We start from the raw sequence: 17027 nt of genomic DNA, 5'->3' as shown, positions 1-17027 counted from the left end.
CAGGTGCTCTATCCACTAGAAAGTTGTTTGATCGCCTTGGTTGTTTCTGTAATCATTGGAACATAGTCGAGCTCCTTGATCACCGGGCTTTGGGGTATTTTAGCGATGGTATCGTCAGAGATTGTCGACTGGCGATTGAGAAGATGGTTGAAGTGCTGTGCCCATCGCTCTGTGATGAGTACTGGTTCTTTAATTAGGGTCTATCCTTCTAGGTCGAAAAGAGGACTGACACCTCTAGATGTTGGTCCATACACAGCCTTGAGTTCATGGAAGAACGTTTTCGCATCCGTTTCATCGGCAGCAGCCTGCAGTTTGTTCTTCATCTCGCGGAGCTTAGCTTAATGTGCCATTTGCTTTGTTTTGTTGTAGCGGTCTTTCTTCGCCTGTGAGTTCTTATCATTTGTATATCCAATGTGGAGAGAGTGGAGTTCGTCGAGCAGAGAATTCACCGATGCGTCGTGCTCATCGAACCAATCCTTATGCCTTTTCTCGACGAACCCAATTGAGTCTATATATGAGGCCTGAAAGATTCCCACACAAAGATCGTCCCAGTGACTAGTTGCAGAGTCATGGTCAGTGTTGTAAAAAAAATCCAAGACAGCTGCTGTCATGTTATCTTTGAGGAGATCTCGCATCTCGACTGTTGCAAGCTTGGCGAAGTCTAGCTTTTTCACTCGCTGGAATCGTCGATGTTGATGGTTTTGTTTAAACATGATACAAACTTTGATTCTCAGAAGAGCATGGTCAGAGAGACAAGTTGTTGCTCCTAGCAGCACGTGTGCGTTTGACATCACGCCAATCACGTTGCCTGATGATGATGAAGTCGATTTGGTGCCAATGTCCGGAACGTGGGTGTCTCCATGATGACTTGAAGCTGGGTTTCTGTTGAAAAAGTGTGTTGGTGATGACAAGTTGTTTCTCCGTCAGCGCAGAGGGTTAGCAGGAGGGTGCCATTTGAGTTTTCCTTTCCTTTTCCTTCACCAAGTAAGAACAGTTTATCAGAATGCGGTACAGACTGGATGAGGTGGCCTAGCTGTTTGTAGAATTCCTCTTTTGCCTCATGGGTAAGTCATGGTCGGGGCGTACGCGCTGATGATGATAATTACGTACACCTCACACACCTTCAAGCACATGGTTATAATCTGCATGTCATTGATTCCTTGGGGGAGCTTGTCGAGAAGCTTCCAGTATTGATTACGGATTGCAAAACCGACTCATGATTGCCTGGGTTCATTTGCTGGGTGGCCGCTCCAGAAGAATGTGTATCCAGATCCACGTTCTTCAAGCTGCGAGGAGTCTGGTAAGTGTGTTTCACAGAGAGCCGCTGTATGTCAGTGTTGTAGGGGCAGAGTTCTTTTGCCACTATGGGAGTGCGTCGCCAGTTCTAGATTGTTTGGGTTCTGACATTCCATGTTGCAATGTTAACATCTTTCTCGCCTCTAATCGTGTTTTCGAGCATAAGTATTTCAAGTTGATCGACCGCAGGGTTGGATAATCAGCTCATCGCGGTTAACGAGCAGATTACGGTATGGTAGGACTACCTCCATGCTTACGGTGTCTCTGCGGTAAAGTCCGTGACGACTTTATAACACCATAACAAGCTGGATTAAAAGTGATATCTATTGCACTTTTTACAAACAACATCTCAGATCCCTTAAGGATACTTCAACCACTCGAGCTATAAGCTGTTAGATAAAGTTTATAGAGATACTGAACAAAAAAAGAGTAACTCTATATTGTTGCTATCGACTTTTCAAAAGCAAGGCATTTGATCGTGTTGAACATTGTCATTTCAAAAAACATAAGTTTAGGAGTTTGACGATCCATACTTCCTTGGATATGCAACTTGTTCGTACGCACAAGCGCTTTTAGCTATCGTTACCAAAACGATCGAGTTATCCGAATGGCGGTCAACTCATACAGGCATCATCCGCAGGTTACTAAACTGTGACCCGTTGCTTTCTTGTTCACCTGAAGTTACGCATTATAAATGGCGGGATGGCCTAATATGGTGTCAAACTTTCAGTGATTTAAATAGCTCGATTCGAATTGAACTTATATTAGGCTAAATGATAAATCAATGGGCGATTGATAACGATATGAATAATATCAGGCTATATGACTGTAGAATCGGGGGTCAGACAAGTCGACCGTTGAGACAACTCGACTCGGGACAAGTCGACCGTTGAGACAACTCGACCGTTGAGACAACTCGACCGTATGTGCGATAAATGGAAAGACAAGTCGACCGTTGAGACAAGTCGCCTCGCATGTTTTGGGCCTAGTTTCGGGGATAGTACCGGGGATTTTGACGGCGGCTGATCGCCGTTTGGGAGTGATGACACATGAGTTTTTTTGTTGCATATAACAGAGCCGATATAGCGCAGCGTGATTGTCCGTGCACATCGTTCGTTTTTTTCAAGGCACGCGTGCGCGCATCCCCGGTCAACGTGGCCGTGCCGTGTACGGTGGCATCGTTTTTGCCGGGCCTGTGCGCCCATTTGCCGGTCAACTTGTCCGTACCGTGCACGGTGACATCGTTTTTGCCAGCCCTGTGCGCCCACTTATCTCATCCCCGGTCGGTCAACGTGGCCGTACCGTGCACGGTGACATCGTTTGTGCCGGGCCTGTGCGCCCATTTGCCGCGCTGGTCGACGTGCCCGCGTGCCGGGCCCGGCCCGGTCCTCGCGGGCGGGCGCGGGCGGGCGCGGGCGGGCGCGGGCGGGCGCGGGCGGGGCGCACCGGCCCGACGCGACGCCCTCTGTACATCGAGTATGCCCGCGCCGCACTCGTGATCGGTCTTGCCACAGATTTGTGCAACTTTTTCTGCTCCACGTGTATTCATTTCCATTAAGTCGAGCAGTCTCAACGGTCGAGTTGTCCCGAGTCGAGTTGTCTCAACGGTCGACCTGTCTCAACGGTCGAGTTGTCTCAACGGTCGACTTGTCCCGAGTCGAGTTGTCTCAACGGTCGACTTGTCTGACATTCGTAGAATCCAATCCACCCTCTGGCCCTCCTAGTCTTTTTCAACTTATATGTGCTTCAGTTCTTGGTCAATCAAATTGTTTGAAAAGTCTTGGTGTCCAAATTCAAAATAATCTGAGATGGGACACCGTCAAGTGATTACAATGTGCAATTCTTTTAATCGCAGACTGTAGCTTTACGCCAACTTAATTACACATTGTTGTATACCCATTGATGACTTGGTCACTGTTTACATGTTGTAGGATATAAGGCCCACTGTTGAGTATCTAGTTTGGTATTCTGGGTTGACAAAAGAATAAAAGCCTAATCGCTTGCAAAATTACAAAAAAAAAAAGCATTTTGCACAATTTTCAAGTGCAAGTTTTCCGTCACGTTTCCCAGAATTATGTCCGTAATGTGTTACAATTTCCTTCTCCATTGCAGCAGAGCCGTGATCATCTCTGCTTTAAGTTTGGTACAAAAAAAAATCTTCTCTCGTCCCATAAATACCGTGACTGGCTCCCACCTGCAATGCTAACACTCTGTCTATCCCCAGATATGATGATGCGGAACCAACCGATACAAGAATAGGGCAATAATCATTTCGTCTTAATAAGAACCACGGCAATAAGAACTAAGCATTATGCTTATTCTGGTTTAATTCTTTTATTGATATTTTATATTTTAAGAACACATATGCTAATTTGAGTTATTCAGTCTATTTATTTATTTGTTTAATAATCAATCATTTATAAATTTTAGATTGTATTGTATGTTTTTTTTTTTATTCTTTCTAGTTTCTTTAGGCCTATGTTCTTTAAAAATATATTAATCAGCCTTCGGGCTGCGAATGGAGAGTGCAATAAACCATTTAATAATAATAATAATAATAATAATAAATATATATGGTAAACTCGATAAAATCCACACTCATTATGTTCAATGCAAGGTATAGTACGTTACCCTAGCGCGGCGCCCTCATATAATATTTTAAGACAATCTTCCAAAAACTAAACATCGGCACACCATACTTGCTGCGGTAGTTTTTTTTTTTTTTTTTATAGTAAACTTGACTAGTGCTTTGGCCTTTGCATTTTGGACGATCGCGTGGACGGCTAGTTACACGCGCAGATCGGAAAACATCACACGCTAGACAAATGCGGACTTTGTTTCAAGTTTATGGTTTTGGCGATTCTATGATTCTGCGTGTTGTTGCGAATTTAGTAATCGGAATCGAGCACACCGACATTGTACACAAACCACTGTATGATCCGGGGTAAGGTTTTCAATTACTAATTTTAGTCGAAATAAAACGAATCGATTTTGAGTTTGCTTGTCAGCTGATGATTCACAAACTGACAAACGTAACGACATGAACGAAAACCCTTGTCTTTGTACTTGTGAAGACTGCTTGCAAACGTCAACGTTGATGTGGCTGTTGCGTGCATTGATTGATCCTGGTTCAGTGTCTCTGAGTATGACCTCAAACAGTGACTAGTGACTAGTAGTGAGTAATTTAAGCAGGCTTTATATTTTTAGAACTGTTGCAAACTTGCAGCATGGAGCAGTTAGGCCCATAACACAGTGGCTATCGTTACGGCAGCCGTAACTAACACAATTTTCAACTGATAATGTTAATTACGCACTTGCCTTGGCGGTTTCGATCAAACTCGGACCCAAACTACTAGTCCGAGCATAACTAGGACTCGACGAATCACATTTGGACATGGTCATGGTCGGGCGATAGGGTCCGAGATCAATAGCCGTATTGCATTTACTATAATTTTGTTTGCCATTTTCACTCGTACCCTCAATCAAAATGTTCAGATTTTACCCCCAAACTAGCTTGAGTAGCTCTAGCCCCACTAGTGTGGCCGTCGGTATGCTGCATGCTGCGCTGAACCTTTGGCCACACACCGTGGTACCGCGCGCTACTGAGGACGAAGTTTTCATAAAAATTCAGGGCAGTTTCTTACATTCTCAGTTTCTTACTTTCTTATGGTTGTATTCTATGATGTCTCACCTGTCACTTCTGGGATGCTTAGGTCTAATGATGTTCCATTTTCCGAGATATTCTTCAATCTTTCTGGAGCCCATATGCACTCGTGAAACGTCTGGTGGTGGCAGCCATTTTGAATGTGACAAGAGATGACCTCAAGCTGTGACGTCGCGTTTATGCAAATTGCTTGTCGAGCGCGCGAGGGCGCGAGTTGCAAATGCGACGGCTGTTTTCTGTGCCGTAGATCCTGAATAGAGATCGGTGCACGTGGCCCCCTGACGATAAATGCATGGTACAGGAAACAGCCGTCGCATTTGCAACTCGCGCCCTCGCGCGCTCGACAAGCAATTTGCATACACGCGACGTCACAGCTTGAGGTCATCTCTTGTCCCATTCAAAATGGCTGCCATCACCAGACGTTTCACGAGTGCATATGGACTCCAGAAAGATTGAAGAATATCTCGGAAAATGGAACATCATTAGACCTAAGCATCCCAGAAGTGACAGGTGAGACATCATAGAATACAACCATAAGAAAGTAAGAAACTGAGAATGTAAGAAACTGCCCTGAATTTTTATGAAAACTTCGTCCTCAGTAGCGCGCGGTACCACGGTGTGTGGCCAAAGGTTCAGCGCAGCATACCGACGGCCACACTAGTGGGGCTAGAGTAGCTCTAGCCCCATAAATGTGGCCTATTTACTGGACTGCCTCCGTAAACATAGGCCACACATCCACATGTACAAAAATCGTGTCGACTTTGCCAAATTTTGATTTTCACATTTAGGCTTAGTTTGTAGGATTTTACGTACAATACCTCATGACATACTCACGTTATGTGCACCCAACAAACATCGATGGATTCTGTCTGTTTTTCGGCAAAAATGATGAAGAATATGCCCTTTCCGCATAAAGAGGGTGAGTATGCTTCTAAAGCAAAAAAATCCTACAAACTAAGCCTAAATGTGAAAATCAAAATTTGGCAAAGTCGACACGATTTTTGTACATGTGGATGTGTGGCCTATGTTTACGGAGGCAGTCCAGTAAATAGGCCACATTTATGGGGCTAGAGTAGTTCCAGCTGACATGCTCCATATTCATTCACATGTAATGGATATGGAGCATGTCAGCTGGAGTTACTCAAGCTACCCCCAAACAGTCTTCAAACTGCCTTATGCCCTTTTCGCACTGAGCCAACCTGACACTTGAAATTTGCACGCAGATATGATCGATCAATGATTTTCGGTTCGCATGGAGCGCGCCGCGGGGGGTACGGTACTTGCACTTGTACGCATGCATAAACTGTCATTTCGCTTGTACCGTACCCCCCACGGCGAAGCTCCGAGCGAACCGTAAATCATCGATCAATCATTCTGTGTGCACGTTTCAACTGTCAGGTTGGCTCAGCTGCGGAAAGGGCATATTTTTCATAATTTTGGCCTAAAAACCGACAGAATCCAGCGAAGTTTGTTAGGCACAACTTACGTGAGTATGTCAAGAGGTATAGTACGGAGTTTAGGGGCAAAATGTGCAGTGATTCTGTGGGAAATGTCTGTGTTTTGATGGACGTTTTTGTACTTACCGGTAGTTGGTGTTTGTGCTGCAAACAATTTTGCGGGGTTGTGTGTCTATGAGGCTCTGCTCACGTCACACATGAGCATCATAGTTTTAAGAGTGACGTAGTTACTCGGACTAGACCCAAACCAACTCACCAACTCAGACCCAAGCCAACTCGGACCCATGCCAACTCGGACCCACTACCAACATGGCCAACTCGGACCCACGCCAACTCGGACCCACTACTACCAACTCGGACCCACGACCAACTCAGACCCACGACCAACTCGGACCCATCGTGAGGACCCGTTTTCAATCATTCAACATTTCATAAAGTCTGTCCACTTATAGTGATGCTGTTTAGTGTAACTTTTCATTGTAATTGTAAAGTAAGTTATCAGTATTGCAGCAGTAACATATATTTGTTCTAGTTGTAAAGCGGATTGAAATGCTATTTTGAAATGCGCTCATGTTTTCATTAAAACATACTAATTGACATCGTTCACGCCATTTCTCAATTTCAAAGCAATTTATTTCATTTTTAATCCAAACTTCAATGTAGCGAATATACACATTCAGCACAGATCTTCAAAGAAAAATAAAATCGGAAAGTATGAACGTTGAAATATAAACACTTTCAAACATAATAACATTATTAATCTTTAATAAGGGAATAACAGTGTGAGGAGCCGGTCTTCACTGCGTGATAATGACCGGGTTTGGGGGTGACCGCTGTTAATGGACCGAGACGAAGTCGAGGTCCATTAACAGCGGTCACCCCCAAACCCGGTCATTATCACGCAGTGAAGACCGGCTCCTCACACTGTTATTCCCATTAATAAATACCTTTTTAACGAAATAAACAGTTAAAATGCTCCAATTTTGTGACTTTCTTTCGGCAATATTTCCAGACTTTTTTGTGTTAATGTTCATGGGCCATATTTTAACTTATGCGTGGTACCCTGTCTCTTCGATAAGCGTTGTTATATACACCACAGCCGGGCCCAGGCTGTGCTGGACATTGCTGGACAACGGCTTCATTGCGTACGCGTACGACGTCCAGGGTTTTGACTTCTGCTGCCGTAGCGAAACAAATTACAACAATGTTTTCATATTTTTACCTGATGGAGGAAGCTGAAATTTCGTTTACACACTCCTGGTGTCCAGAATTACAAAGATGCTTGGTTTAGGAAAGGTAAATATGTCGTTGGGCAAAGTGTTTAAAGAAAATAAATCGTAGATCTACGCTTTCGTCGTAAACATCCTCAGTAGGCCTATACTGCACTGCTGTATGTACTATGTCCAGTCGTTTTAAAACTTCCTTACGCGCGCGCGCACCCATAGCAACTGTGTTGCCTACGCGCGCGTCAGTCTCACGCGAAGGTGGTTGAGCGCATGTGCAGTGCTGTATTGTTACAAGCTGCCGTATGACTGTTGTAAATTTGGCCAATCATTGCCTTCCATGGGGCTGGATCAATGCTGGTTCAGGGGCCATTTTTTCGCTTGTTCTTTGAAGCCGGTCCATTATCACCGTTAATGCCCGGCCACGTGATCGAGTCTCGACCAATCAGAAACCATCAACTCTCCAAGGTTTACTGCATAAAACTAAAGTCAATAAATCACAGATCTAAACGTTCACAGATTTAAACGTTAACCAACTTCGAAACACAAAAAAAATCAAAGTTAGTGAATGTAAATAGATAATGAAATGAAATTAACTGCCTAAATAGGTAAAAATATTAATAACTATTAAATTACAGTACTAAAGTCAGTGGTATAAATGAAACGTGCCATTTCCGAGTGCCATTTCCGCGTGCCAAACAATAATTAAAATTACAAGGGGTTCTATTTTTAAAAAATCCATAAACGCTATTGCATACACTTTAAGAAAAACGAAGGTTCCATTATGAATTTATAAAAAACAGTTAAATCAAAAAAGTATAAAAAGTTAAATAAATTCGTAAAAAAAACCCTTTAATCAAAGTCAGCATGTGAATAAAAAAAAAATAATCAATTACATAAAATTAATGGCCTTAATAATTATATCAAAATTAACTAGAGGTTGAAGGAACAACCACACGGTGTTGGGCCATGGATTACCGCAAACTTTGCCACACACATCGACTCAAAATATGCATGTTTAAATCCATGTTTGACTTTTCAACATGCCGCCAGAGGGCACTCTAACATTTGATGACGACACCTGTAAAATTTTTGTACAGTGCTGCCTAGGCAGACACTCGAATCGTTGAAAGCAAGTTCGCATGTTCTGCCAATTTCAATTAATAAGGCACTTCCGGTTTTGACCGGAAGGAAGGGTCACGTGATTTTGCACTTAAAACCAAAAATGAAGACCCTGCAATATTTTATCGATTGCCATAAAAAACAAAATCAAATCTGTAGCAGTTGATTTTATATTGATTTTTAAAGATTAAATATGGAAATATTATTTGCTTGTAATATGACACTTGATGACGTCATTGTGACGTCATTACCAGAAACCTCAAGAGCTTTATTTACTGTGCTGTATACAGCCAAATCTTGATAACATCTATCACGGTATATTTTCTAGCATTTTTTAAGGTTTAGGGGCCATTCAGAATTTTCAATGTTTTAAAATTTCGACTTTTTTTCCAAATTATTTTGACCCACCCACCCACCCACCCCTAATTTCGATTAATAAAAAACTGAACATGTATATGTACATGCACTTGCATGTACATATACTTGAACATGAACAGGTATACCCATGTACATTTGTGTCTAGTTCAGTGACGGCGTGAAGTTGTCGGTCTTCCTCTTTTGCATTGGTGACCTTCAGTTTTCTTGTGTTTTGCCAGCTGATATGCTGTTGGGAAAGACAGGTTGCAGTCTTGGAAGCCACAAACATGGCCGTGGTTTTGTCGTTTTCTGGATGAGGTGGATGACATGTGACATACGAGGTTGTGCCTGTCATGTGAGGTGGCTGAGAAAAACATTTGCTCGTACCCCCGCCCTGTTTGCAGGGCGAAAGAAAGAAAAACATCAGGTTTGGGCAGACATCACATCACAGGCTGCGGTCCTCGTAGTCTTGGAGTCCAGTGGTTGAATAGTTCAGTTTTTATAGCGATTGGTAATCGATGCCCGCGGCATGTTATAGAGCCGACCTAGTCCACCAGGTACCCTGCTGCCTCTGCACGGCCTAACCGCTACAAACGCCCAGCGTCCAAGTCTACTGAAAAACCACCTCCCTCCCATGCCACAGTGGGTCTATATACACATACAGGACGTATACAGTACATACACAGGGGATGAAGTTAAAAAAGAAACACGCATTGCGATATCGGAACGCTTGCGCGTAGTTCAGGCAAGTCGAAAGATCTATCCTTCTCTGTTTTTTTTAAATCTTTTTTCCATGGAAAGTGAATTTCGATTTTCAATTATTTAGCTTGACCCACCCACCCACTATTTGGAAAAAAGATTGAAATTTTCAAACATTGAAAATTCTGAATAAAAAGGTCTTTTTATTGTAACTTCCGGTCTGAAGACCCCTTAAATTGTTCCCAACAAGTAGAAATTTTGAAAAAAGAACAAAATATTCTGATAAACTTACCGCTCACAATTAAATGTGTCTGCCGAGTTGTGCCATCCATTTCATTGCTGATCGGTTGAGGGCGTGTGTGACGTCACCATCGTGGATCAAAGAAAGACAAGTCACGCTGAATCAACGACTGTTTCGTGAAGTGATAATGTGCCAGCACCGTATGACAGTATGGGCTTTTGGCGCGGGGCACATATCATTACACGAAACAGTCATTGATTAAGTGCGACTTGTTCTTCGATGGTGACGTCACACACGCCCTCAACCAATCAGCAATGAAATGGATGGCACAACTCGGTGGACACATTTAATTGTGAGCGGTAAGTTTATCGCAATATTTTGTTCTTTTTTCAAAATTACCGCTTGTTGGGAACAATATAAGGGGTCACATGGAATGTCATGAATGTGTAGATCTATCCAGGGTAACTGTCTATCTCATTTGTATTCTCTTTACCAGTTTTTGGGTGCCTTTTGTCCTCCAGGGTATGCAAAAAAATGCATACCGTGTGTCAGTAATATAAATGTGTAGTCAAAGTATGCCTATTCGGTGGAGCGCTAGTACGGAGGGTACTGTAGTTCCAGTGCTCCTACATGTACTACTTGGATGCAGACAGGTTACCGTTCATCGAATATCAAAAATATAAACAATTGTGTAAGGTTACCATTTGTAACATCCTATTCCTACTTGGATGCGGGAAGGTTACCTTACACCAAAAAGATTACTTTGTGTGGTGCTTGCCACTTAAAACCACTTGTTAAACAGCATAAAGGCCTGCAAAAACGAATAAGCAGATGTATTTCTTACTGGACATTATAACCCTTTGAATTTCGTTTGGAAAAGAAAATCAACATTTTGAAAAAGCACGTATATACCAACTTGTACGAATGATATACAATATGCCAAACCTATACTATACACTACACCTACATGTATACTATACACTACTAACATCTCTTGGTTTAGCTTCATATCCAGATATTCCCGCCATGATTGAGTCACTGTTTTGAAAAGCTAAACACGTTTAGTTTCATGATGTTCAAAACGATAAGCGTTAAGCAACAGTATACTGTACGCATCATAAAATACCGCCCAACATAGCGGCAATAAAAGAAAACAATAATAGCCCAATATATTACAGAATATCTTCACTATATAAACACTGTAACATGACCTACAAATTTAATCCCTGAAACTAATGATGGAATCATTGTTGGGTCCGAGTTGGTTGTACTTGGGTCTGAGTCGGTAGTGGGTGCGAGTTGGTCGTGGGTGCGAGTTGGTCGTGGGTCTGAGTTGGTCGTGGGTCCGAGTTGGTAGTGGGTCCGAGTCGGCGTGGGTCCGAGTTGGCGTGGGTCCGAGTTGGCATGGGTTGGACTTGGTGTGGGTCCGAGTTGACCCAGTGTTGTAGGTCTCGAGACCTTTTTTTGCGGTCTCGGTCTCGGTTTTAGTCTCGTCCTATCAAAGTCTCGGTCTTGGGAGGGCTGGTCTCGGTCTCGAAAGATCTGGTCTCGGTCTCGGTCTCGGATGCCAAAGTCTCGGCACCATTTAAAATGGCTTTATTCAATTCCAAGCTAAATTACGCACGAGTCTAGTCTTATTTCAAACATAAAAGAATTTGTTAAGTGTAAGTTTTCATGCTGCAGAATGAGATTGAAGCTGGAATAAAGACCAGTCAATTCAGCTTGCCAATTCGGCACCCGTGCACAGTTACGTTGCCCATGTATTTCACTGGTACACATTGTACTGTCCTAGACGTGACCACCAGCTCTTGCATGTGCAAATGTAACACATTCTTGTGCATCATTTTTGACATTTAGGGAGTATTTGCTAGACTTAACGTTCAACAATAAGCCTTTTGCAAGTAAAGTTTGACCTTTGTTTGCAGCAAGTTGTACAATGTACACCGACTTCACAAAACTTTTTTGGCTGCAATTTAGGCAGTAATTTAAAGGGCCTAATTTTAAAATCGGAATTCGCCCAACTGACAACATTTTAGACACTGTTTTTTGGGGCAAGGTCTTGCATAGTTTGTTAGTTACATTTAAATTAAAAATCAATCAACCGGGTACCGGTAGGAAAGTTATCCAAAATATTTTTGAATTTTTTCAACCTGCCAATACTACATTTGGAAATGTGAGATTTCTTTTGTTTTTTTCTTTATGCCTGGTCTCGGTCTCGGTTTCGGGAGGCTTGGTCTCAGTCTCGGCCTTCAAAAGTCTTGGTCTCAGAAGTCTGGTCTTGGTCTCGAAAGAGCTGGTCTCGGTCTTGGTCTCGGCCTCGAATGCCTCGGTCTTGGTCTTGGTCTTTGTCTCGGACATGGAGGTCTCGACTACAACACTGAGTTGACCTGATACCGCCTGGGCCTAGCCCCACTAGTGTGGCCACGGTATTGCTGCGCTGTCCCACTAGTGTGGCTGCAGTATTGCTCAGTTTGCTGTGCGGTATTGCTGTCGCATCGCAACTCACGCGCCTGAGCGACAAGATCGATTTGCATAAACCCGACATCAAAGCTTTGGGGTCATTGCTTCTTACATTAAAGATGGCTGCCATCAACAGACGATTTTCGGGTGCATATGGGCTCCAGGAAGATGCCTAAATTTCTCGAAAATTGGATATAAGGACAACTAAACAACCCGGAGGAAAGAAGCTGAGACATCATAGAATACAACCATATATGTAAAAGAATTTGCGTTTTTTTGGGACAAACTCTTCAGTAGTTTGGGGAACCTGGCGTGTGGCCAGAGGTACAGCTCAGCAATACCGCTGCCACACTACTAGTGGGGCTAGCCTGGGCCTAGCTCTACTGAGTAGAGTGCTGGAACTACCAGTACGGTACGTACCCTCCATACTAGCGCTCCACCGAATAGGCATACTAATTCTACATATTTATAAAACTGACATACGGTAAGCTAGCCCTAGTCTATGGCCCGCACTGGAGTAGACTCTGCATGCTGGGCCATATGTACATGTACATTGCTTCGCAAGGTTGAGGATTTGAAAATAATAAAACCAAAAATATTATTGCAATCATTTCAACTCATACCCTTACCTCTCAATATTACCCCCAAATTAGGACTTCCCCATGCTTCCTTCTGGTGAAATTCGTCTCTTTATTAAAAATTAATTTATCAACCGAAGTCAGCTAGCCAAGTATAAGTAGTCTGGTTCTCCGAGCAAAATATTTCCCTTCCAATGATTTTGTTTAAAACAAAAATGTATCAAATTTCAGTATACGTTTTATGTACACGTATAAGTTATATATCGGATATCATTATTTGGGCTACAAAGAAAGTCATAAGACAGGGATCAAATGATAGAATTTAAAAAAAAATGATCATTTTCAAATTTTCCTACAGTAGCTTCCGGTGTGATGGCGTCATAATTTTGAAACCTTGCAAAGTTATATGTAGTTAATAAAAAAATAGCAAGAGGCGATTTGGTTAAATTTGGATGGATGGTTTTTAAATAAAAAAAAAGAAGGAAATCCTATTTGATTTACCGCTAAAGGGCGCCCTTTCAAATGATGACGTCATAATGCTGTTTGGTGTCCTTTGCTCCGTTCTTAACACTTCCATAATTCTTTCAATTCGCTTTCAAGTTATATTCAATTTGTATTGCACTTCCGGTAACACCAGAAGTGAAGGTCAAGTGGTTTTGTGCCCGGGAATAAGAATTGTTGCCCGAGGCATCATTTACAACCTCACGCAAAAACAAACACAATACTCTATTTAGTTCTAAAGATATAGCTGAAACTAGTTTTGACCCTTAAATTGCTTGTAATTTAATACCTGAAAACGTCATGATGACGTCAGATTTTTTTTTAACATCCTCGGACGGGGGTTCGAGTTCGTACCAGGTTTCATCACAATCCTGTAAATCGTTTGGAAGAAATTCGGTTCGTTTTGATTTTGAGGCTTCTGTCTGTATTTTAAATTCACCTAACTTAGACCTTTTGGTTGACCCGGAAGTAAAGGTCAAGCGAGTTCATGTACACGGCAAAAAATGTTCATCAATTAATGGTCTATCCGATTACAAGGTTGGAACATGATTGATCATTTTGGTCAAGAGTTATACTTATAGGTAAAAATCGCTTGTAATTTGACACTTGATGGCGTCATCATGATAATATGTATAATAGTAATTATTAATAGTAATATGCACCACTAGGGATGAGGGTCGATATATCATGAAAATTACAGGTTCATAATATATACCGTTTACGAGAAAACCTGCGGAGAAAAATTGTCCGGAAAAAAAAGGAAATGTTTTACGTTAATGTGTAAATCATGCGACCGGTGTGTTAATCAAATCTCTGCTTTTTAAAATTAACATCAACTTGTGACAATTGAGGATATATGTAAAGCCTAGTTTCCATATCGATGTAAGAAATGGAAAGTGAAGTGCAAACAGGACCCAAACTGCATAGTGAAGTGCAAACAGGACCAACACTGCAACGCAGACATATGGAAACATTTCATCCGGATGTGTCGCCGACAACTCAGACAGATGCAAACTACCTCGTACACGATCGGCAAAGTTGAACCCGGTTTAACTTTGCCGACGGTTCTGCGTACTGTTAGCGCAGCCTGCATAAGCTTATCGTTGATGTGGAATCCAGGCTTAAGTGTAGGCGAGTGAGGTTATACATACATACCTATGTACACATTCATGTAAATATGCACATGATGTGATGTGTACGGTACATACATGTACATAGAGTATTATGTGCATATACACCTACATTTGTGTACGGTATCATCATTTTTGTTGCATCAAACTGAGATACTTTTGTAGTGCATTGTCTGGTTTCACTACATACCAGTTTCTCATTGGCACTTCAGTGTCCTTGATCTGAATTAATTGTGTTGTGACTTCAACTTTTAAGACTAACATGGACAATATACCTTTTGTACTTGAAGTCAGCTGTGTTGCAGTCCATGGTGTTTTGTATGATCGAGGAGTGCAAAAAGGTGAAGCTGATCATTGACTGTCATTGGCCATTGTTATGTGGTTTAATAATAATCGCAATTATCGATGAACACCATCTGCCAAATGAAAACATCAGACTTGTATGACTTTTAACTCAGACTCGGACTCAAGTCAGTCTCGAGTTCCATTTTCCATGACTCGGACTTGAGTCACGATGACAAATGACTTGGACTCGGACTGGGACTCGATCTTGCGGACTCAGACTTGGACTCGGACTCGACCTGCATGACTTGGTACTTGATATGACCAAAATTACAACAAAATCACTTATTTTCTTTCATCAATATATCATAACAAAATTTGTTTGAAGACCTTCCTGTCCTGAGCAAGCGATACAGTCAGTGCTGTGCAGCAGAAATGCATAAGTACTGTACATATGTGCAGCTGGCTTGTTTCTGATAATTATATTGATTGGGAAATTAATGTATGGAAACATGTACCCCAGCGTCCACACTTGATATTGTGTAAATGCAACCTTGATAGTGTTCGGTACCAGATTATCCTTTCGAGACACTGATGCATTGACATGTTATCCATGTAGTTCCAGTTATTAGACAAAAGCTGTTACAAATGGAAACATTTACACTTTCAGCAGTACCTCAAGTCTATTTCCAACATATTAAAAGTGACTCTTGACTTTGACTCGGACTTGACCTGCATGACTCGGGACTTGCATGGACTCGGGATTTGGACTCGGACTCAAGAGAGGTGACTCGGACTCAGACTCGATGTTTTGTGACTCAAATACAAGTCTGGAAGACATGAACATGTAGTTTTAAACTTTTAATACATCAAGGATATTTGTTAGCCTCAGAAATGTTCTTGTAGAGCCCTACACTGTCTCATGGTATTCATCTTTGATCACACATTCGCCAACTCTTGCCATTTCTTTGCATGTCATTCAAGTAATATGCATGTACATGTACTTCTGTTGTTTTTTTGTAAAGATCATGAATTTGATGCTTTTCATGGAAGTGTACATGTACACTGGCAAAAGAACTATATTGTACAAACTGAAAACATAATTTTTTTGGTACATATACATGTATGTAAACATATGCCAAGTTGTTGGGTCACTGCTCAAATTGTTTTTAAATACGAGGCATTGCCTCAAACGAAAAGTGGGGGCGAGTCACCCATGAAACGTGCCTGAAACGCGAGATCAACCGAGAACATCTCATGAACATGCACACATGCACGCCCTTTGCACTTTATTGTATAGCGGTGATGTGAATGTACTAATTGAAAGGATTTGTTTATTTCTCTGACAGCTTGGTTCAATGTATATGGTGTGCTGAGTACATATTGCCGGCTATTACTGGACTATGAACATGGCCCGTGTTCTGGGCTTGTGCACACTGCTTCTAATCCTGACAGTTAGTCTGATGGCATGGTTGTTGAGTTATGCCCTGGATCATTACACCCTTCCTCCAGCTCATGATGGACCCCCACACCCACTGGGAGATGTGGCACCATACCCTGGGGACAAAATGGACAATCTCTGGTGGTTCATACATGTAAGTGTTAGGATATTTTCATTGTTATTTTAATAGGCCATGTTCAGGCAATGTTTTCGTATTTAACTCATATTGGGTGAAACAAATTTGGTATTGTAACTTTTCCCCAGGATTGAAAGCTCTCGTGAAATATTTATTGGGGCAAATTCATGATCCATAGGCCAATGAAGCATGTAAACAAAAAGCCATGGTGTAACCTCATCAACAGCGATGCTTTGAAATGGAAGCGCTTTTTGGTTTATATTGACATTGTGGAGGGCAAGGCAACTCAATTGGATGCAAATCAGTAACGTGTTATTGTGTTTCAAGTAATGTTAAAAGGGTGTCACTCTTTGATCAAGTTTTACACGCATCAAGTGTGCACGTGCCTATTTCATTTCTCTCAAATATTCAAACCGGCAAAAACCTATTGGAATATTCGG

At 42.0% G+C, this 17027-nt stretch overlaps 1 protein-coding gene across 2 annotated transcripts in view; it reads left to right on the top strand.

Moving 5' to 3' along the window:
- The first annotated feature begins 4085 nt into the window (after window positions 1-4085).
- LOC119743021 (transmembrane protein 62-like) overlaps window positions 4086-17027 on the top strand; it is a 30081-nt gene continuing 17139 nt past the window's right edge. The window contains exons 1-2 of one of the 2 annotated variants that reach the window (XM_038219342.1): window positions 4086-4240; window positions 16360-16605. In XM_038219342.1, the coding sequence (XP_038075270.1) occupies window positions 16414-16605 (192 nt within the window). In that variant the 5' untranslated portion in view covers window positions 4086-4240; window positions 16360-16413. Of the gene's footprint in view, window positions 4241-4273; window positions 4472-16359; window positions 16606-17027 lie in introns of those variants that run through there. The other variant, XM_038219334.1, reaches the window with a different exon arrangement.

This window comes from Patiria miniata, unplaced genomic scaffold (assembly GCF_015706575.1).
Source record: "Patiria miniata isolate m_02_andy unplaced genomic scaffold, ASM1570657v1 HiC_scaffold_11, whole genome shotgun sequence".
NCBI classification, from domain to species: domain Eukaryota; kingdom Metazoa; phylum Echinodermata; class Asteroidea; order Valvatida; family Asterinidae; genus Patiria; species Patiria miniata.
The sequence above is the reverse complement of the archived record's forward strand: the minus strand, read 5'-3'. Positions and strand labels throughout refer to the sequence as shown.